The 25323-nt window shown below is 37.5% G+C and overlaps 1 protein-coding gene across 2 annotated transcripts in view; it reads right to left on the bottom strand.

Annotated features, from left to right (window-relative positions):
* The window catches only part of LOC124287896 (deubiquitinase OTUD6B-like), a 46110-nt gene that overhangs the window by 17730 nt on the left and 3057 nt on the right, over positions 1-25323 (bottom strand). The window contains exon 4 of one of the 2 annotated variants that reach the window (XM_046724379.1): positions 931-1068. The exons of the other annotated variant lie outside the window; for it this stretch is intronic. Coding sequence (XP_046580335.1) covers positions 931-1068 — 138 coding nt within the window. The remainder of the gene's footprint in view (positions 1-930; positions 1069-25323) is intronic. 2 annotated transcript variants of the gene reach the window in all.

The raw sequence follows: 25323 nt of genomic DNA, 5'->3' as shown, positions 1-25323 counted from the left end.
ATATATGAGTGAGTGAGTGAGTGAGTTTGGTTCTACACCGCTTTTAGCAATATTCCAGCAATATCACAGCTGGGGACACCAGAAATGGGCTTCACACATTGTACCCATGTAGGGACCACGACCCGGGTCTTCGAATTGTGGCGAATGCTTTAACCACTAGGCTACCCCACCGGCCCGTAAATAATGGAATCTCCACCAAACAATCCAGTGATTAACATCATGAGCACCGATATATGCAACTTGGGTAGACTTTGTAACATCAAGTCTGGACCAGACAATAGGGTGATTGACAGCATTGATGTACGCAATTGGGATACAAATGACATGAACCAAGTTAACGAATCTGACCATCCGATCGTGTTAGTGGCCTCTTATGAGGCGTGGGTTGCAAAAGACCAGTTCTAACCCGGATCTTCATAGATAACAAGGCATGTGAACATCTGGGCCTGGAGGAGGTAAACCAATGGTCGATAGCATGAGCACAGCCTGTACTGATAGGATACCATGGTACCAGCTGAACATCGTTGTGGTCACTCGTCAAAAGCATGGGATACATAACATCAACCAAACTATTTTATTTTTAATCAGAAGGTCATAGACAGTTTCCAATTCAGTGATCCCCATGGGCTTTGGTACTGACAAACCAACAACTTTAATATCCGAACAAATCGGGGATTCAAACCCATAATCATCGGATTCGGTACTCCAAAGGGACACCACTCTGCACAGCAAATGGGTCAACAAAGACAGCTGGGCAACCATTTTGAAACCTCGGACTTCGTTCCATTGTGGTGATCGTAACTCCAATGCTTCAACATAGGCCTATTACAGCTGTGGAGCTATGATTGCATTGTGGAATGGGCCTCTCATCTTCCGACAAGTAAACCTCGCACACCTGTAGATGTTACTGTGTATTTCAGTATGGTCTACCTCATGTATCTGGAGACCCCTCTTCTCCAGGAGGGACTTGATGGTACGGGTCTCCGTGTGCCGGGCGCCCGTCAGGCTTTCCACCGCCTGTTCCTTGATACGTTCTTCGCGTTCCCGAAACTGGTTTGCCTTCTTCTCCTAAAACAGATATATGAGTGAGTGAGTGAGTGAGTTTGGTTCTACACCGCTTTTAGCAATATTCCAGCAATATCACAGCGGGGGACACCAGAAATGGGCTTCACACATTGTACCCACAAGTGAAATCCAACCCCGGCTTTTGGTGTAATGAGCGAACACTTTAACCAGCAGGCTACCCCTCCGCCCTGGAAACTTTCAAGAACCAGTTTATGAAGATTCGTAAGATGTATGATCGTTACACATCTGTATTTCATTATTGACTCATTGATATTAAACTGAAGCAAATCAATAATGCATGACATTGATTGATTGGGGCATCCAGCCTTCCAACTTTCCAAACATTCATCCATCTATCTACTTGTCAACCTTTTATGAATATATTTCCACAGCTGACTTCAAATAAGTTTCGTGTTGCTCTTTAGCCAACTGGAAAAGTCAATTCTACAGTTATATGAATCTTTTACAATTATTGAACCCATGGATGTGATCTAGTACAGAAATATGGCTACAATTAGTGAAATGTTATTTCTATAACTTCAAGAGAGAACAAGTCTGTGACCTGAGGTGAATTTTCAACATAATTTATTTTTACAATCTTTATGAACTACATATCCAAATAAAATGATCTTGGCTTCAGGACTTGCCCCGAATTGACATGTGTGCTTCTGTCAAAAACCCATAACAACCACTAAAATAGAATTTTAACATGCCAATGAGTAGCATCTCCACATAGGTTATCGATAATAAAAACCATGTGAGTGTTGAAAAGTGCAAATTTGATTCCAAAATTTGCAATTCTAAAAAATCCATATGGAGCTGTGTCCTTGAGTTAAAGTGCATATCAATAGAAGGGCTGTTTAGATACAGTAAAGATGGATTCTGTAACTATATGCTTGGTATCAATCTTTCAAATGATTCCTTGAAAGTGCTTTCCATAACTGTTAATCCTGGTTTATTAAAAACTGAAACAAACAGCTGAAGCTTAATCATGTTTCTTGACTCAACTACTTTGATAATATTGTCACATGACAAATTACTAATTCACACTTTTGGAAGTAGCTGTTCACAACAGAACAAGTTCAGTTAATTCCAATCTACAAGACCGCCTCCGTGGTGTAGTGCTTAGAGGGTCCGCCCGGAGATCCCTGACCGCGTCATGCCAAAAGACGTAAAAATAATTTACTTGTTGGTCCCTGCCTGGCGCTTGGCATTAATGGGTACAACAAGGACTGGTCGGCTCGGAGTCAGTATAATGTGTCTGAGTGGGGTATTCATGCTTCACTGCGGCATGGTATCTCAGTGGGCTAGCACTATAAAACCAGCTTCAGTCTGGGCTAGTACAAGCAGTCGCACACATACACACACATGCACGTCGTCATATGAGCGACATATTCTCAAGCACGACGTTAAACCCAATTTCACCTCACCTCACCATTCTACCATTACCAGGCTAGGAGGTAGGCAGTATCTATACTACCCATCAAAAGTTTAGACTCACTTAAAGCACTCACTATATGTATATATATATGGTTACATCAAAGATTGATTTCTCCACTAACTTGGGAAACCAGCTGCAAACCTTATGCAGATGAATTGCACGGGGATCATGCATCAACTTACTGAAAAGCATGTGCAAATACAGTACATGTGAGCAGCTGCGTTTTGGAGTAAAGTTTTGTTGAGAATTCACCAGTTTTCTAGTTCTATCATGTATTGAACTCATAACAATGATCTTTTCAACATTATGAATTTGTTTTACAATACATCAGTTCATGTGTAAACAGTACCTTTAAACAGTATGGAATATTTTGCAAAATCTAGTTTAGAACAGTCGACTGAAGTAAGTGGCTACATTTACACTTGTGAGTCTAAACTTTTGATGGGTAGTATAAGTATACAATTACCAGACTAGGAGCTGGGCAGTATCTAGTATTATGTTTTCAAACTCTTATTCAAAAGGTTATTTTTAAAACTAAAGTATGTCAGTGTGAATCATTTACCTAGAGCTGGTGGTTTTATAGCACATTGTAGGCCTATTATTCTCTCCACAAGGCCTCATAAAATATATCTACAGTCAAATCCCGATGAGTCGAATGCCGGTGTCTCGAATATAATGCATAACACGAAGTACCTGTCGGTCCCGACCATTCCCTGCTGTTTTTGTCATCATTTGAGTTCCGGTGACACGAATTCGTCTCATAAATACACACGATGACTCGAAATGGAAATTTGGTCCCTTGAGATTCAAACAATAGTAATCTTGTATACATAAGCCGAAGTCAGTCAATGAGAAGTTAATTGGTGATCCAACTACATGTAACTGATCCAATTAACAAACCAGCGCGGCTCGCACCTTTCCGCTATTGTCGGGTGAGTTCAAAAGGCAGATTAGTGATTTTACGGAAGCGGAAGAATTAGCACATGACATTGAGTTAACTCAATCAAATCGGTTGTGTTATATAGCAGCTTTCATTCGGTTATTACTATTCATGATCTGTACATCATGGCGCGGAGTTACAATGTTCCCAGCAATCTGGGGGATAAACCGATCGGAAACATCAACTCCAAAACGGAAGCGCATTCTAAAAGTGCACACTATTGACAAGAAGTTTGCAGCGATCACTGCAGTGGAGGCAGGTACCAAATCCAAGAGTGAAATTGCGAGAGAGTTTGAAATTCCGCCTAACACTCTTTCTACTTGGTTGAAAATGGCAGATAAGATTAAAGAATCCATGTTACAGTCAGGTGCAAAACGTCGTAGGTTAAAGGAGGCTAAGTTTCCTGAACTTGAGGAAGCACTACTCAAATGGTTCAAGATAGCTCGGGACCAAAATGTCCCAATTAATGGTCCATTATCCATTATCTATGTCACCTAATGTATTGTTGTGCTATATTTAGATATGATGTGCGGAATAAAGGAATTGTTCAATATTGAATCATCTTTTTTTTCTACCCTCATAGACATCCCTATGTCTCGAATACATCGATAAGCCAAATCTTTTACTTGGTCCCCAGCGATTCGACTCATCGGGATTTGACTGTATTCTTATATCAGCTCTTGCAAGTAGATTAAATAGAAAATGTCTCACTAAATCATTACACATTACAATATAGCAACACGTGTAATCATGCTAGGTGGTTACTGGACAATATAGAACAAACTTTATGGATAACAACTTCTTTTTATTCGTGAGTGCGACGTTTTGATACAGATTATTGTACCGTTGTCAAGCATAGTTACTGGATAGCCTGGTGTATAATGAGCTGAGCAGAGTAGACACTTTACAATGTTGGCACTGGGTGGCATTTGATGTGTAATATTATAGTGTGTGTCTACACCATAATGAGATTTGTGAGTCCTTACTGTGAGTGAGTGAATGGGTGGGAAGGTGAGTGGGTGAATGAATGGATGGATGGATCATATAGATGGAGGGATGAATATGGGTGGGTGAGTTGATAGAAGTATTGGAGCATAGTTTTGTTTTAATATGTCAGATCTGAAATACCAAATCCGTTGAAACCTGTCATTATCTATTTAACCACACTCTGAAGAAGTGAGTGTGTGAGTGAGTGAGTGAGTGAGTGAGTGAGTGAGTGAGTGAGTGAGTGAGTGAGTGAGTGAGTGAGTGAGAGAGTGAGTGAGTGAGTGAGTGAGTGAGTGAGTTAGTGTACTTTTACACCGCACTCAGCAATATTCCAGCTATATGGCGGCAGTCTGTAAATAATCGAGTCTAGACCACACAATCCAGTGATCAACAGCATGAGCATCGATCTACGCAACTGGGAACATTTGTCATCCAAGTATGGGTTACTGAAGATCAATATTCTAACCCGGATCTTCACGGGTCAGAAGAAGAAGAAGAAGAAGATAATGAAAACATATGGTTTTAAAAATGTAACAGTATGAGTCCAGTGTGGTGTTTCTCACGAGCATCTGGTATACACACAATATCTTTAGGTAACTTTTATAAAATACGTATGATATAAACAGGGAAATTTAAAGATTTCATGATTTTGGAATTTCATGCTGTATGGAACTTTTTACTGCCTGTGAATCAAAGAAGAAACATACCAGTACTATTCCTTTAACTTCCTATGTTGACAATTTTACAAGTGCTTCCGGTGGTGCAAATTTTTAGCCACATGACAATCACCTGGTAGTTAATAAGAGAGAAAACACAGATTGGATTTCCTGTGGTAATTAAAAGCTCTTCATCAGGTATTCGAGCACTGGGTGCATTACACCAGCTACCTATACTGAATAACCTGCCCAACCCAGGCCCAAAACATCTCAGTCAGGCCATTATCTTCCCCGAGTAATTACACAATCAATTAACAAACAATGATAAACATCTCAGGCAATTATACTCCTCAAAATACACAACAACCCATTTATGGGCGCCTCTGTTTTGCAATACCATCACAGATTAACAATAGTTTGTTATAAATAATCTGACAGTCTTTAATATTTTTTAGTTCTAGTTTTTTAGAACTATCTATTTTTAATTCACTGGAGATGAACAGAATTTATGGATTGACAACGTCTTTGTAGATGCTAGCACTGCCATGCAGCAAGTGTCGTCTACACGGAATTGTCGCGTCTATTGTAGTAAAGAAGTTGTTAATCCATATACTGACCGCATGTAGAACGCAACGTCACAGAAGAAACGTGACGTCATAGCATTGTTCATGACGTCACGTCACCATGACAAAGTGATATTTGCCCTAAGGCATCGTATGAAAAATATGAACTCCGATATTTTTGCCCTCGTAAGTAATAAAAGATAATATGGGAACAGTTTTATTCCTGGAGTGCATGATCATTGGGTTTTTTTCTGTGGTAATATGGAGTCTCCAACTACAGGACCACTGTACTGTATTCATTATAGAGTGTTTATCTTCTGTTAGAGCTGTTGACATGACATCATCAGTATTGCAGTACAAATATACACACTATTGTCATTCTCCTGTATCTGTTCAGCCAAAACGTATATATACAGTGAACATAGTGTGGAAGACAGAGAGAGTTTGGTTTTACGCCGCTTTTAGCAATATTCCAGCAATATCAAGGCGGGGGACACCAGAAATGGGCTTCATTCATTGTACCCATGTGGGGAATCGAACCCGGGTCTTCGGCGTGACGAGCCAACGCTTTAACCACTAGACTACCCCACCGGCCCGTTAATCCATATAACTTTTCCTCTTCATCATACTAACTTCTGACATGCCTCTTGAAGAAGTTCAGTTCATTAGAGTGAGTGAGTGAGTTTAGTTTTACACCGCACTCAGCAATATTCCAGCTGTATGGCGGCGGTCTGTAAATAATCAAGTCTGGACCAGACAATCCAGTGATCAACAGCATGAACATCGATCTGCGTAATTGGGAACCGATGACATGTGTCAACCAAGTCAGCGAGCCTGACCAACCGATCCCGTTAGTCGCCTCTTACGACAAGCATAGTCGCCTTTTGTGGCAAGCATGGGTTGCTGAAGACCTATTCTACCCCGGATCTTCACGGGTCAGTTCATTTGACATCGTTGTATCAAAGAAGTAACTTTATAGGCAATTCATCAGCTCCTAAATATTCAAATAGACTAGTCTTATTATTAGATCGCATATACATGTTTTTGTCTAATTGTTTTACACATGTTGTACTGTTGACCTCATGGCCATCTATACGAAATAAATGATGATGATGATGATGATGATATTATTAGATCGGTTCTACAGGAAGCACATAATAAATTGTCATCATTACAAGATCATCTTATAGTTTTGGTCTTATGGTTATAAATAATAGCTGTATTGTGCATTAATGCATTAATGCATAACGAGTCAGGCTGCAGAACAGGAAAACCAATTACAGTCATCCCTCGCCTAATCCGTCGAATTTTGAACGGTCAGCAGTGCCGATCTGTCGAATCATGCTTGAGTGGTTCTGTGCTAATCGGTTGAATTTCTGTCCAACCGTGTTAACACACTGGGAGAGTCTAAGTTCATTAATGAAGGGGTCGGCTTGTACTGGATTAGACTACATGTTTTCTTTAATAGTTCAAGGGTTCTCAAATGTGGAGCATTTCACACTTTCGAAGTCCTGGCAACAAAAACTAAACTGAATAACAAAGAAATTACCATTTTAAATGTATACAGAAAACCATCCATTAAACTCACTATCCATGAATTAGATATATACTATCAAAATTCATAGGTCCCAACACCATTATACCTATGCTAATTCATATAAAAAATGGGCTCAAAATGGGGTTTCCTTATTAACGTAAAAACCCTGTGGGCATTTTATTCAAAACACAGCAAATGCAAAATTATACCCCCCCAAACTGCACCTAAATAACCAAGAAATAGAATTAAAAAGGAAGCTAAATCCTTAGGAGTAACTTTCGACCACCACATGACATGGACGACCCACATTCATAATTTGGTCAACTCATGCCAAAATGATTTAAACTTACAATGCCCATCGGATTAATGGGCTACATTGATTGTGTTGGACACTTGTTCAGAGTATGGTGATCGTGTGTAACATTCCTACAAACTGAAAATGTGTCAATGAAATAATGTTTCATTTTATTGAATGCAGATATAGATATAATGTCCTTGTATATATTTCTCCGTATGAATGCATTTTATTTAATGCATCAATTTCAATTTTGTACAAAAGTACAAAAATATAGAGAGTCAAAACATATATTTAATGCATCAATTTCTCATTGTATCATATGAGTAGGCAAAGATAAGTACAAAAGTACAAAAATAAAGAGTCAAACCATCCAACATCACTTGCATCTTTTTTTTGGTATGATCCAATGTTTTGATAACTAATTAATAGCTAAGATCACAGTGCTCATCCGTCGAATGCATTTTACTACTCTGAAATCAGAAATTTGACGGATCGGTATGCGACCGTCTTTGGGTCCATGGATGACACCGCCCCTCCCCCGCATTATTAGACACCTGCGTTATAGTAACTATTATAACGCGTAACAATGGCCAAGTAAAACTGTATTTTCCATGGACATAACAGAGCTGCTATTTCGTGTACTGTGCCCAGTCAAAACTAAATCGTATTGTTGGAGGCGAAAAAAAACAAACTTTGTAATTGAAAATAGAGATATGTACAAGAAACTTGCAATCAAACATCACTAGACATGATAATTCAATTGTTGTTCCTGTTATGCTACCTGTTATTCAACTAAGCCGGAAATAGCAATCAGTTGTGCACAGATGTTTGGGTCCAGTGTACAGGTGATTCAGTTAAAAACGATCCGAAAATATAACATGAAAGAATTTCTATTCCATTATCAGAATAATTGATATCTTAATCAGTTATTTTAACAGAGATATTATATATTACTATTGTATTAGTATTATGCATGTTTTCTACGAACATATTTAACATAATAATCAATATAGGCTTTAAGCACTTTGGGTTTACATAGGAGACATGGAGTGAGGAGTGAGTGAGTGAGTGGCTGGATAGTGAGTTTTGAGGAGACATGGAGTGAGTGAGTGAGTGAGTGAGTGAGTATGGTTTAACGCCGCTTTTAGCAATATTCCAGCAATATTATGGCGGAGGAGACATGGAGGACAAGTAATGTAGCTTACAAGTTAACAGGATATATTGAAAATAATCGAATAGTTATCAGCCAATTAAAATACCCCATTCCGTGTAAGGTAACATACACATTTTTTACAGCAGAGAATGTGGCTGTTGAATCATAGACAATTTTAAGACATATCAAATTTTATGGCTCTTTCAAGATGACCTCCCAGCTAAGTGTGGAGTATCAAATCAGAGTGAAAGATCTCAAGAGATTGGGAGATGAGCCAGAACAAATAAAAATATAGTTCCAAGCAATGATGAGGGCTCCTTGGCTTTAGTTCTATCGATTGTATCTGAGGGCTAGAAATCATCATCCAAAACGGAGCCAGAACACGTTTTTGACAGGCATGGATCTTCCAAATACAGCCGGGGTCGCGGGGGTCATGTACCTTTTAAGAAGTTCCGGAGAAGAAATAGTTCCCTCTTTAAAAGGCTGTACCTCAGTTGTTCTTGGGTCTACGGTCAAAACAATTAGTGTTGTGGAATCATCAAGACTTCATCTATCATACTGGCACTTTTGGGAGCAAACTACTCAGAAAACTGCTGAAAAACATGGCCATAAACTGAAAACAAAAATAACTGCCAAACGGTACATTTTAGCGACTTGACCCATCCAGGCAAAATTGTTGGGGATTCGATTGTGCATCTGTACAAGAGATTTGGAAGTGTTGGAACAATTAGTTCTTGAGATATTTGCTGCCAAACTTTGAAATTTTGGAATTAATTTTGAATTATCTTCCCCTTTGCTATTGGACCTAGAGCCTAGAGGATTTTTAAGGGGAATATCTTCACCTCGGTGGGCATCTGTGTGATTTCTTGTAAGCGACTCAGAGCATTGGTTTAGGAGGTATGTTTGGTACAAAAATCGGAATAATAAATAATAATAATAATAATAATAATAATCTGAACGATTACAATAGGTCTCCTGCCTAGATGAAAGGAGCCCTAATTAATCTGCAGACAATCTTTCAGACAAGTGGTTATGTGAAATAACTAGATTTGGAGAGAAAACAACAAACAAATCCCCGGCCCCCAAAAAATTTGAAAGAACAAATCATCTGACAGTTAATTAAAGTCTGACTTGATTCTTTGTTACTAAGTCGAAATTGTTTCCATGGAAATCATGAAAAATAAAAATGCCCAAAATCTCCAAATAGCAAAAGGCACCACTTTAAGATCTGTCTCATATACAGTATCTGCTAAGTTTTGTTGAAAGATAGTGAAAGGTTTTCGAGCTGTGGTCTGGAACGAAACCCACCCCTCCCTTTTGAGACTATGTCTAAACTGTTTCCATGGAAACCAAGAAAAATAAAAAGGCCACAAATCTGCAAATAGCAAAAGACATCACTTTAGGTTCTGTTTGATATTTCTACTAATTTTTGTTGAAAAATATCCAACATTTTTAGTTATGCTCCGGAAACAAAATGATTACGAACGGAACAGATAAATAGTAGTGGAGCTGTCTCAGGTTAGATCTTGGTGGTAGTAGCAAAGCTTCACAGATCATGAAATTTCAACACCCTTCAAGTAATGCATCTAGTCAGCCTGGCCATAAAACAAATAAAATGACTACACATATTTCAGCCATGAATAATTATTCCCACAAACACAAACCAGTTCCGATCTTCTTTCAGTTTTGATAATGACTGTTCAGAAAAATCCATCTGTCCACTGTCACAAGATAAATCTAATCTCCTTCATTTGTTTAGGTGGAAGTATTAGATGTCCCCTGAGCATCGAATACCATGCCTCGAGTCAACACACCTCACAAACATGAGTCCTTGTCATACACTGACCAGGCTAGACAAACATACCTTTATAATGACCATACTAATGTGACCACCATTGCTGGACTAGGATCTCAAGTTGGTCTAGTGAAGCACAAACAGATTTATCTGGGATTTGAAACTGCCAGCAACCAAATTACAAAAATATTTCGTTCAAAATTTGGATATTGACAAACTTTATGGATAATAACTTCTTTATTTGCGTGAGCAACAAGAAATGAATTTAAGACAAAAATTGGGGCGGTGGCCAAGTGGTTAAGGTGTTGGCTCGTTCGTTTTCAACAATATTCCAGCAATATCACAGCAATATTCCAGCAGCACAGCAATATTCCAGCAATATCACAGCAATATTCCAGCAGTATCACAGCAATATTCCAGCAATATCACAGCAATATTCCAGCAATATCACAGCAATATCACAGCAATATTCCAGCAGATATTCCAGCAATATCACAGCAATATTCCAGCAATATCACAGCAATATTCCAGCAATATCACAGCAATATTCCAGCAATATCACAGCAATATTCCAGCAATATCACAGCAATATTCAGCAATATCCAGCAATATCACAGCAATATTCCAGCAATATCACAGCAATATTCCAGCAATATCACAGCAATATTCCAGCAATATCACAGCAATATTCCAGCAGTATCACAGCAATATTCCAGCAATATCACAGCAATATTGCAGCAATATCACAGCAATATTCCAGCAATATCACAGCAATATTCCAGCAATATCAGCAATATTCCAGCAATATCACAGCAATATTCCAGCCAGCAATATCACAGCAATATTCCAGCAATATCACAGCAATATTCCAGCAATATCACAGCAATATTCCAGCAATATCACAGCAATATTCCAGCAATATCACAGCAATATTCCAGCAGTATCACAGCAATATTCCAGCAATATCACAGCAATATTCCAGCAATATTCCAGCAATATCACAGCAATATTCCAGCAATATCACAGCAATATTCCAGCAATATCACAGCAATATTCCAGCAGTATCACAGCAATATTCCAGCAATATCACAGCAATATTCCAGCAATATCACAGCAATATTCCAGCAGTATCACAGCAGCAATATCACAGCCAGCAATATCACAGCAATATTCCAGCAATATCACAGCAATATTCCAGCAATATCACAGCAAATATTCCAGCAATATCACAGCAATATTCCAGCAATATCACAGCAATATTCCAGCAATATCACAGCAATATTCCAGCACATATTCCAGCAATATTCCAGCAATATCACAGCAATATTCCAGCAATATCACAGCAATATTATTCCAGCAATATCACAGCAATATTCCAGCAATATCACAGCAATATTCCAGCAATATCACAGCAATATTCCAGCAATATTCCAGCAAGCAGTATCACAGCAATATTCCAGCAATATCACAGCAGCAATATCACAGCAATATTCCAGCAATATCACAGCAATATTCCAGCAAGCAGCAATATCACAGCAATATTCCAGCAATATCACAGCAATATTATCACAGCAATATTCCAGCAGTATCACAGCAATATTCCAGCAATATCACAGCAATATTCCAGCAGTATCACAGCAATATTCCAGCAGTATCACAGCAATATTCCAGCAATATCACAGCAATATTCCAGCAAGTATCACAGCAATATCACAGCAAATATTCCAGCAATACAGCAATATTCCAGCAGTATCACAGCAATATTCCAGCAGTATCACAGCAATATTCCAGCAGTATCACAGCAATATTCCAGCAGTATCACAGCAATATTCCAGCAGTATCACAGCAATATTCCAGCAGTATCACAGCAATATTCCAGCAATATCACAGCAATATTCCAGCAGTATTCAAGCAATATTCCAGCAATATCACAGCAATATTCCAGCAATATTCACAGCAATATCAGCAATATCACAGCAATATTCAGGAATGGGTTTCACACATTGTACCCATATTCCAGGGGAATCACAGCAATATTCCAGCAATAGCACAGACAGCAATAAGCAAACTCTGCAATAACGCTATTCTACCCTACTGCTCCCGGACTCTTAAGATAAACATTATGGACTTGATTCACCTCCTATCATCCATACACATTTTATAAAATGTTAGAAACACATTATCGGATGTAACTGGGGTTTGCTGAACTATTAGCAATTGTCCTGCATGCCAGATCAATATCTGTTTACAGATGGGCATAAATTTCGACAATGTGGCCATCGCATTACTTCGGTGAGAAGTAGCGTTACTTTATTTTTATTACATGAGAGCAGCACAGCTGGAGACCATGTGATCAATGCTCACGTTACAATGAAAAACTCACCAGTGTTAGCTAAACTGCTCGACAATCGCTATCCAGAGCTTCAAAGGTGCTGAGAATGTTTAAAATGTTAATTGAACGGTTGTTTACTGACTGTATTTTAGCTGTTGCAGGTGACTATAAAAAACTGGTCTATTTACTCTTACTTTACGTTTGGTTAATCAGTGAAAAGTGAATGATATTGACCTTGACCTTGACACTGGAAGATGTTCATAAAGAGGAGATTGTCATGATTTTATCAGGTGATAAAAGTGCAGATACCTTTGCCATTATTTACTAAAAAAGGAACATGGCGCCAGATTAACATCGGAAAACATAAAAAAATATTGATATTTTAACATTTCCAACAACTCCCCACACCAACCAATTCTTAACCTAACAGATACATTTAGCTCTTCAGGTTAAAAATATATATTAGAAATCATTCACTACATGTCGGATGTTCTGCAGGGTAACCATGGTAACACGCTGGATTTCAAAAAAAATATTTGGCTCTTTCTACAGAGAAAAAGATTTGTATGTCTTGCAGTGATTACTCAAATACTTTCCTGATGGCTATAAGTTTCTACATAACAAAAAAGCAATCATAAAGAAACAAGCAGGTAAATGGGGGAAAGGAGAGAGCTGGGATGATTTTGACAAAAATTAATCTGCTCAAAAAAGTGCAGGGAATTTTTGATCAAAAACAAAACAAAGCACATGTTCTAAACAATAATTTCTTGTGTCTTTTCTTTCTGGAGAAAAATATATTGTATTTTGTTAAAAATAACCCTACAAAACTATATCAAACTGAAGAAAATGACCAAATTTGGGCAGCTAAAAATGCAAATAGTCATAATCCAAAATACATGTACAAACTTCTAAATACATTCACCGAAATAGGTCTAACTTTCTTGTCACCTTCATGTACAGGTAAACTAAAAACACATCCAAGCTCATCTTCCAAGTTCTGCTATGCAAATTTTATTATCTGTTACCATGGCAACATGACTAATATGTATTAAAGTATTTTGAGGAAAGAGAAATGGCATGTCCAGCTACTTTCAGGAAATGAGCTGGTGAACCAATCCTACACTTCTTATATTTCAGCCACGCAAGATCACATTACACAGCTTGTTTCATTCCCAGTAATAAAGGTATACTGGTTGTAATTTTCAGATACGAAATAACATGCAAGAATCCAATAAATGAAAATAATGTAATGCATGACACCATTAATTCAACTAACAATCGAGTAATGTAAAGAAATGGATGAATTCCTTTGGCTGAGTCCCGCCTCTAACATTGCCAACACAATACACACACTTGTCATTACTACAGTGAATACTTTAATTCCCACCACTAGATCATTAAATATTACAATAGCCTTAGAGGAGGTTCTGACTGTGCTAGTCAGGGCTGTCTACTCCTCTCTTACATGTTGGCAGGAATTAAGTTGCAGTCTGGGATAGGAATTCAGCTGGAACAGGACAAGAATGGTTGGAAGGGTAATAGATGGAATAGATCATCATAAATATGATTGCAGCATCACAGAGAACCAAGAGAGAAATAAACCTGTAACACATCATCATCATCATCATCATCATTATCGTCAGTATCATCATCACCATCATCATGAATCATCATCATTATCGTCAGTATCATCATCACCATCATCATTCATCATCATCATCATTATCGTCAGTATCATCATCACCATCATCATTCATCATCATCATCATTATCGTCAGTATCATCATCACCATCATCATTCATCATCATCATCATTGCCACCACTATGATCACCATCACCATCATCATCATCGTCAGTATCATCATCACCATCATCATTCATCATCATCATCATTGCCACCACTATGATCACCATCACCATCATCATCATCGTCAGTATCATCATCACCATCATCATGAGTCATCATCATCATCATTGCCACCGCTATGATCACCATCACCATCATCATCACAATCATCATGAATCATCATCATCATCATCATCATCATCATTGCTGCAGACAGAATTAATCAGCTTATTTTTGACTCTGTTCATAAATACATGCTATTTTTAAATAGACTCAAATTATTCTAAACACTTATGTATGCAATTACTATGAACCATTGCATGTAATTTTGTAGATATTTTCCCATTAACATCCATTTCTTGCCTTTGTGGAATTAATTGTTCTGTACTTTGTTTGAATTCACTTAATGATGGTACTTTGTTATATTTAATGGAGCGGCACATTCATAAGCTGTTGGCTTGTTGTGCCAATCCATATTCATGTCATTTCTATTTCATGAATAAAATATGTTTATAAAAAAAATCATCAAATAGTCTGGTAATAAGGGCTTAGGCCAATGAAAGACTGATAACTCATAATATATGTCTCACAAGTATGAAGATAGGAGATTGAGCTCTGTACTCGAGGAGGGAAACATGGTGATAACACCAGGACAGACACAAAAAACTAATTTACAAGTAAGTCAGGGATATTTTTAACATGACTTAGTGAATTTGCTGGTGGCAGTTTCTGTATAGACCCTTGTGCAATTATGTATGGTGTGAACTCTCCACACAACATTCATTATACAACAATATTACAAAAACAAAACATATTTAAATAATTTCCAATAGTGCAAAATACAACAATAGCACAAAAACAAGAAGTATTTAAAACATTGCCAATGATACAATACAAATTAAAAGTACAAAATACATCAATAGTACGGAAACAAGAAATATTTGATAAATTTCTAAAAACTGCTGATTCCTGAAAATGAGAGTTTCAAATATTAAAACAAAGTGTGAAATATGATCATGTGTATTGATTCTCCGTGGAGCTGATCACATGTACAAGAGTCTCTCCTCACAGTTCTTCGCTACACTGTGTCGGCAGGAATCAAACCTGACACTGAAGCATTGTGTTTTAGACAATGGTGTTATAATGGGGGCAGCGGGGAAGCGTATCCTCACGAGGACCAGGCCGGAGGTAGCACACAATTGATCCCATGTCATGCAATACGTACCGTGGATTTAATGAGATTTAACGCTTGTGGATATACAGTGACCTGGTAATGGGGACATGTTGTACCTGTTGATGATATTCCAGCACCACGACACGCACTGGGATGGAGTTTACCGATCTCAAGTTCATATTACGGAAAATTGCCAAAAGTCTGGACAGGGAGTATGAGGAATGGGAGAAGGCACGGTGTCAGCATCAACACTCACAGCAGCAGCAGCATCAACAACATCAGGTACAACTTATTTGTTATTAGAAGTCCAGCTGAAACTTTTGCCAGATTATTTTGTTGTTGTATCCAAGGAAACGGGCATGATTTTCTGTCCCCATTAAGAGTAACAACATTAGTGCAAATGTTTGTAACTGCCAGTGCAAACATGAATAACAATGTTATGGTACTTATCTTTCCATATAAATCATTATCACATAAATCGAAATACATCTTTTGTATTGTTAAAAAGGTATCTGTTGATAGTTATGAAGGCTTATTTCATTATATAACGGGTTCTCGGTGACTTATTACAACCAATTTGAAATTAATTTACATATTACACAAGCTCTTGATATTTGTAGCAAGAGATAACATATTTCCTGTGAGAGTAGGCCATTATCTATAAATTTATCATTCCTTGAGTGAAATTAAATTTCCTGTGTATGTCACCCTGATTAAAAAAACAGGTTTATGAATCCTGAGTGCATTTAATATGATCACATGAGGATTCAACAGAGAAAATACTAATCTCGTTATTATCCATACTTCATAATTATCTGTAGTAAAGAACTAGTGTCTCCTTTAACAAAACCTTTGTCGAAAAGGTATCAGGGACAATATTTCAACAATAATAGGTAGGGGTGGGTATTGCAGGAAAGTTTCATATTGTGATATATTGCGATACGCGAAAGCATATATTGCGATATGTATTGCAATATATTGCAAGGAGTTTTTTTAAACTAAAAACTAATTATAATCGAGTTAATGCTTGATTTATACAGCAAAAACACAACAAAATCACTGTGCTTGATTAAGCTTTAATAAAAACTTGAAATAAAAATGTAAATAATATTTGGCACAAATGAAACAAGGAAATATCAGAATACATTATTGCAATATATTGCAAGGAGTTTTAACTCTAATTATAATCGAAGTTAATGCTTGAATGCATGTCAAAATACTGGCTTTTTTTGATCAGTAAATAATATTTGGCACAAATATCAGAAGATTTCCGAGTGTTACCTAAGTTTTCGAATGCATGTTTCATGTCTGAACCAGTAAATCGTTTTCATGTCTGAACCAGTAAATACCCGTAAGCCGGATATATTGCGCAGCCCTAATAATAGGTCATCATCATCATCATCATCATCATCATTGTTACTGTCATGATAATATTCATCATCATTATCACATCATCATCATCATCATCATCTCCATCATCATCATTGTTATTGTCATGACAATATTCATCATCATTATCACATCATCATCATCATCAACTGTGATGTTACAAAGTCTACCCCAGTTGCATAGATCGGTGCTCATGATGTTAATCACTGGATTGTCTGTTGGAGACTCCATTATTTACGGACCGTGGTATATAGCTGGTATATTGCTGAGTGTGACGTTAAACAACAAACAAACAAAACAAAGTCTAGTGTCAACAATGAATTCTGTAGCATATAAACAATGATATCTGCATTACGCCAACTGAGCCATTACTACACACGTGCTTTCTATTGATTTCTAGTAACCCACTTATGATGAACAATATGAATAATACACATCATGATCTATACAGGCCTAAAAGGCTTCATTTACAACATGTCGGAGTATATCAATGTTTGCATCTCGCTGTCTGCAAAGTGAAATAAGTGTGATCACTGCCAGAGATTGAGACCATGTTGTAGCACACAACATCCAGCAATTTTCAACACCCTGCATTATGTGACAGAACGAACATAATGCGAATTAAAAATGTGATGTAATACTGCTTCGTGCATTTAGATGGTTCATGTCTTAAGTGAAACATCCTTCCATGTTTTTGAAAATGGTTGGCCCTTTTGTTTTTTTTAACACCCCTTTTTAACTACCAAGAGAAATCTGGCAACATTTAACAGCACAATGTAGCCGCTTGATTGACAAAGTTGACGAATATTAATAGAATTATACACTAGGGATCATCATCATCATCATCATCATCATCAAACTATTTACTGCCTGACTGACCACTTCCAAACATAGTAAAGATCCATCTATACTCATGAGACTAATATTCAGCAGATATATTTGCCAGTGTAATATAGATTTATGAGATTTATGAAATGCTTAAGAATTACTTTATAGTTTGATAGTTCTGATATGAACACTCCAAAATATTTGGACTGAATGAATATATAAACTGCTCAGTATCACCAACATTCTGGTTTATACATACGAATTCAAAACCATGTCGATAAAACAAATATTTGTCCACTCAAATTTGCTTCTATCCACAATGGATAATAAATTATCAGAACATTTTTAAGGATATTTGTTCTCCTGTATTCTTAATAACCTCATTGCATACTTTATACAGTTAATATGTCAAGTAACCTGGGGGGGATATCTCCTACATTCCCCATGTGCTAATGCATCAGACGATCGACATGTTTATCCCATAGGAAAAACCAACTTACAAAATTTCCTCTGGACAGTTTCAATGCATTTTCTTTCTCCAAACCCCTAAATACTTGCCCTTGTCCACATTAGTTTGGGCATTTACCATTTCAACCCAGTTACTATTAAAAATGAATTTTTCAAAGTTTGAAACTGGCCCCCATTTGGAAAACTATAATATTGCTAAAAAAGTGGCGTAAAACCAAACTCAGTCAGTCAGTCAGTCAGTAGTAATCCACTCCATCTATCATAACCAGACATGAATTTTCTTGGATCCAAGCACTGACAGTACCGCATCCAAGGCCGTCAATCCGGACACGATCGCCCACACTTGACGCCATGTATGTTTACACTGTGAATGTAGTCCCTAAAATTTGCATATGACCTCTCTAATTTGCATCGATATCTGTAGATGACCCCAATGGATACCGAAAATATCGGTTGGCTTTATCCTGCCGAGAACACTATCCATTGTGTGATATATAAATAAATCTAAAGGACCCATTTATAAGAATCTTCAAATGAAACATCCACAGTCAGCAATAAATATCATATCATATCTTCAACGATATGTATCCAATCATCAGCAATAAATATCATATCATATCTTCAACGATATGTATCCAATCATCAGCAATAAATATCATATCATATCTTCAACGATATGTATCCAATCATCAGCAATAAATATCATATCATATCTTCATACGATATGTATCCAATCATCAGCAATAAATATCATATCATATCTTCGATATGTATCCAATCATCAACAATAAATATCCAATCATCAGCGATAATATCAATCATCAGCAATAAATATCAAATATCAGATCTTCAACGATATGTATCCAATCATCAGCAATAAATATCATATCATATCTTCAACGATATGTATCCAATCATCAGCAATAAATATCATATCATATCTTCAACGATATGTATCCAATCATCAGCAATAAATATCATATCATATCTTCAACGATATGTATCCAATCATCAAACGATATGTATCCAATCATCAGCAATAAATATCATATCATATCATCAACGATATGTATCCAATCATCAGCAATAAATATCATATCATATCATCAACGATATGTATCCAATCATCAGCAATAAATATCATATCATATCATCAACGATATGTATCCAATCATCAGCAATAAATATCATATCATCAACGATATGTATCCAATCATCAGCAATAAGTATCCAATCATCAGTAAGCAACAGAGCAATAATAAAATATTCAACAGTTGTTCAGAAATAATTACCCCATCACTAAACTGAATTTAGAGGAAACATACCACCTTGAAAGTTGCATTATAATGTACCTTTCTTATTATTCATCAACTTGTAAAATACCAATCAAACAGATCAGGATACTAGTTTGCTGATGAAATGAGAAAACAAGAGATGACTAAGAGTACACCCTTGTCTGACACTCCAAAGACTGTTAAAAGAGCCAGCTATACCCATATAACTTACTATTATTAGCTAATTAAAAGTGCCAATCAATCAGCCCATTTCACAAGTCAGGCAATGCAGTTATATACTTGAACTCAACTTGGTTCTGGTGGAGTTGATATTTTCGTTAAGCAATTGATTTTAGAAAGATTTACTTGTTTCCACAATACACATGAGGAAATTGCATGGTATAAATTTTGTGAAAATGTAACAGGTATGAATGCTTTCTCGACTGCTTGTTATCTTAGCCCAGTTGGATCATCGCATAAAAGAGATACTGACGAATATATTGAGACATTATCCAATCAAGTGTAAAAGTATCAGTTGTGGGTTTTGTTCAGATATGTGCAGATTTCAAAGCAAGAACAGGTAACCCAGAACACTTTGAAGGAAGTGTTGAGGTGGATTATAAAATAATCAATTATACACATATGAGAAGGATTAATAGTTATTTGTTTTGATCGATATTTTTGCATTTTGAATGGCCAAGACAGCATCACAAGTGACTTTACATGTATTAATCTGAATGGGCAATCTGTAGTGAGCTCTGTCTTAGTTGTATAACTATGTCCATGTGAGTGAGGGAGGTCAGCAGGGCTGTGTTCTGACTCCTACAGGGCAGTGGGGTAGCCTAGTGGTTAAAGCATCCGCTCATCACGCCGAAGATCCAGGTTTGATTCCCCACATGGGGACAATGTGTGAAGCCCATTTCTGGTGACCCCTGCCATGATATTGCTGGAATATTGCTAAAAGCTGCGTAAAACCAAACTCTCTCTGTCTGCCACACTATCTTCACTGTATACATACGTTTTGGCTGAACAGATACAGGAGAATGACAATAGTGTGTATATTTGTACTGCAATACTGATGATATCATGTCAACAGCTCTAACAGAAGATAAACACTCTATGATGAATACAGTACAGTGGTCCTGTAGTTGGAGACTCCATATTGCCACAGAAAAAACCCCAATGATGATGCACTTCAGGAATAAAACTGTTCCCATATTATCTTTTATTACCTACGAGGGCAAAAATATCGGAGTTCATATTTTTCATACGATGCCCTAGGGCAAAATATCACTTTGGCCATGGTGACGTGACGTCATGAACAATGCTATGACGTCACGTTTCTTCTGTGACGTTGCGTTCTACATGCAGCGACGGCGGGTAGCCAGCCTATGTTTGAAAGTAGATTTGGGTTTATTTTCTTCAATTTGACGACGGTAATAAACAGAATATTATATTCGTGTCCATATCATACTATGTTTACGACACTCGTGCCTAAATATCGGTATATTCCTCGCTCTCGCTCGGGAAATACCAACATTTAGGCACTCGTGTTGTAAACATAGTATGACATGGGCACTCATATAATATCCTCTATATAATTTCCAATGTTGTGATATTTAACTGGACTATATGAACTCACATGATATTTTGGGTTATGGGTCAAGGAATGCCTTAAAATGAAGTATACCATCACAGAAATATCTATAAGTGTGAACAGAGCTTTGTCAGTACTTAAAACGGAAAATTACCAATGTGGAGATATTGTATACATAGTTTATACAATATTACAAGATACCACTGTTGAGGCGATTCTTATGTATGTTGAGCTGTTACCGGAACTCAATTCTCATTGCTTTATCAACAAAAAAAATCTGTTTGAATGGTCAAAACAATGAAAGAAATCGTTTGACAACAGTGAAGTTGAAAAGTTGTGCTCAGAATTTAACATGCCAGATCTGTCATACACACCTAGATCTATCAGTAATGATATATGTAAAATTATAACAGACCTCATCAGCAATGAAGAAGAAACCTGTTTTAATGAAATTGTGTAAATGGGGTCATGTTACCAACATGTTGGAATAACTAGTAATCTGCTCACACAACAAGCCTGGGGTATAAGCTCATGTTACCAACATGTTGGAATAACTAGTAATCTGCTCCAACAACAAACCTGGGGTATAAGCTCATGTTACCAACATGTTAGAATAACTAGTAATAGGCTCCAACAACAAGCCTGGGGTATTAGTAACCTCTAGAGCTTTGGAATAATCTAGGCTCCAACAACAAGCCAATGTTACCAACATGGTGGAATAACTAGTAATAGGCTCCAACAACAAGCCTGGGGTATAAGCTCATGTTACCAACATGTTGGAATAACAAGCAATCTGCTCCAACAAGCGTAAGTACTAACTCTTGTTAGTAACCTCGAGCTTTAAATCTCCAATTGTCTGCCTTACAACCTCATAAAAGCAATGAATACATGGCCCGCAGGTAATTAACAACAAGGTCAAGATATTCATTTGAAAACTATAAATATGTTTTTACCTGGCTTTCACCTTTCAGGTGATTTCATATGCAGCACAATCACATATGCATGACTCAAATCATGATAAATATAAAAACCTGAGTTTTCCAACCTTGAAAAACAACAAAAAGCATTTAACACATGCAATATCAGCATACGCCATGCTTTAACTGACTTTCACATGGAATATCCATGAAACTCATCAGGTTTCTCACAGTCATCCATACACAGCAAGATTTTATATCAGTTTAATTATCTGAACAAAAAGGTCACAGCTCATGAATATTTTGGGGAATATTTTGTTTTTCAGGAAATTGTGTGCTCAGACATCACTACAATAAATATCCCCACAAAGATTCATGATCCCTAACCTTTCCTATATCTGACTGACTGACTGACTGAGTTTTAGTTTTACGCCGCTTTTAGCAATATTACAGCAATATCACGGCTGGGGACACCAGAAATGGGCTTAACACATTGTGCCCATGTGGGGAATCGAACCCGGGTCTTCGTGGACGAGCCAACGCTTTAACCACTTCCTTTCCTACATCATTCATAATACATTTAATGTCCTTGGTAAGTGATCTTCATGTCAATCTTTTATTTAATCTGCCCTGGAATACCAGTGTCTCAGCATACAGTGGACTATTGGTGAAGTGCCATGGCAATACAGTTTTGTATCATGATATGAGGTTCACAATACATAGATCTACAAATTATTCAGGAATGATGACAATTTTTATGGATATACAACTTCTTTTATTCTGTGAAAGGCGATGTTTCGACATAGATTCTAATGTCGTTGTCAAGCAAGCGACATTAGAATCTGTGTCGAAACGTCATCTTTCACAGAATAAAAGAAGTTGTATATCCATAAAAATTGTCATCATTCTTCATCACCTCAATTTCTAAAATGTCCATCAAAGAAATTATTCAGGGCTGTGAAATAAAAGTACTGCACTGGGATACAAATCATACTGCAGCAATATTATTGGGATAAGCATCATTGCCTAAATGTATTGTTACACCTCTCCTGCGGACAGACCGCCTCCGTGGTGTAGTGGTTAGAATGTCCGCCCGGAGAGCGGAAGGTCGCGGGTTCGATCCCCAACCGCGTCATACCAAAAGACGTTAAAATATGGTACTTGTTGGTCCCTGACTGGCACTCGGCATTAATGGGTACAACAAGGACTGGTCGGCTCGGAGTCAGTATAATGTGTCTGAGTGGGGTATTCATGCTTCACTGCGGCATGGTATCTCAGTGAGCTAGCACTATAAAACCAGCTTCAGTCTGGGCTAGTACAAGCAGCCGCACATACACATACACACGCATGCACGTCGTCCTATGAGCGAAATATTCTCAAGCACGACGTAAAACCCAATTTCACCTCACCTCACCTCCTGTGGACAGAGATAATCCTAATGCAATCGCCGTGTCCATCACTGTTATTAGTATAGGAGGCTGGAGGTTGTTCTCTTCTGTAATGTCAGTGTCAGTACGCACAGAAATCTCATCACAGAAATGATAAATCTACATCATTAGACTAAATCCAATCAAGTCCCATCAAGCAGCTGGTCATTTAACTTCCCTGAGTATGTTTTCATGTTGAGCTGAGGGTAATTCTTTGTTTGTTTTAGGGGTTTTAGAGAGATAGGGTAAGTGAATCAGCGAGAGAGCAGGCAACATGGTTTTATGACACAATGCTAATGTAATATCAAGGAAGAAGGAACATGTACATGTATGTCCATTCACTGTTTGGACATGTGGCAGCAAGTGGTGACAGGGCTCGATTTAAGAGATGTTAACCCACTTGCACAAGGTGCAACCTAAGATAAAAACCTAGTTGCACCAGTCAAATTCTAGTTGCACTGTTTTTATTGCAATATGTAACATCAGAAATAAGTTGCACTGTTTTTATTGCAATATGTAACATCAGAAATATGCTATTGAATTATTTAGATGTTTTATTCAGAAGTTTACCCACTAAAAAATTGACTTGCTACTGTAGTCTGTCTCACAGTACCTGAACCACATTATTTTCCCTACTGCCAAGCCCTCTCTGCAGTGCTAAAGCCCTAAATAAAGCAAGTCTAGATTTCCTCAGGTTCAGGTTCTGAATCTCTGGTCTCCCTGGGGCTCCTTTTCAATTTAAATGGGCTTGTTTGTTACTATCAAAATTATATATATTCAGAGACTAAGCATTGGTCTATTGCTACTGGTTCAAGTTAGACTAATAAATAGGTTGCACTTTGTAATATTAGGTTGCACCAGTGCAAGTAACAAAGCACTAAATTGGGCCCTGGGTGAGGTGAGGTGAGGTGGGCTGAATTGGGGTTTAACGTTGTACTTAAGAATATTTTGCATGCGTGTGTATGTGTGGCTACTTGTACTATCCCAGAGTTTTATAGAGCTCACTGAGATACCATGCTGCTATTAAGCATGAATACCCCACTGACACCAAGCTGACCCAAGTACTGACTCCAAGTCCTTGTACCCTGTAATGCTGAGCACGAGGCAGGGAACAACAAGTACCATCTTTTGGTATGACGCGGCTGGGGATCTAACCCGCAACTTTCCACTCTCCGGACAGACGCTCCAACCACTACACCCGGGAAGCAGCAAGCGGATGTGGATTATCTAACCCAAGATGGACGGTAACCATTAACAGCTAGTTACAGATATTTATTGTAATAATGAAAACACTTCCTTTCCACACATTCTAGTCAGTTGCAGCAAAGAAGCGGTGTCTAGAATGATGTCATTATCTTCTGTGATGCAATTACACAAAGTTGTACAGAGATGTTAGACTTACGGCAACATGACGTCTGCTTCATGTGACCACTGCAAGTCATGTGGAATGACTATACCAAGCACGACCATGATTTTACAAACATACTTATCTTTCCATGGATGGTTAAAACACAAACTCAAGAAAACTTCCTGAGGTACCAACTGGTTGTAACAAATATTTTACACATAAAGAGCTTGTGCTTCAGTTTCACTGACAACATATGAAACATTTAAATGTAGACTTGAAATCAGCAC

This window comes from Haliotis rubra, unplaced genomic scaffold (assembly GCF_003918875.1).
Source record: "Haliotis rubra isolate DU_JTF1 unplaced genomic scaffold, ASM391887v1 Scf408, whole genome shotgun sequence".
NCBI lineage: Eukaryota > Metazoa > Mollusca > Gastropoda > Lepetellida > Haliotidae > Haliotis > Haliotis rubra.
Note: the sequence above shows the minus strand (reverse complement) of the source record. Positions and strands in the feature narration are given on the sequence as shown.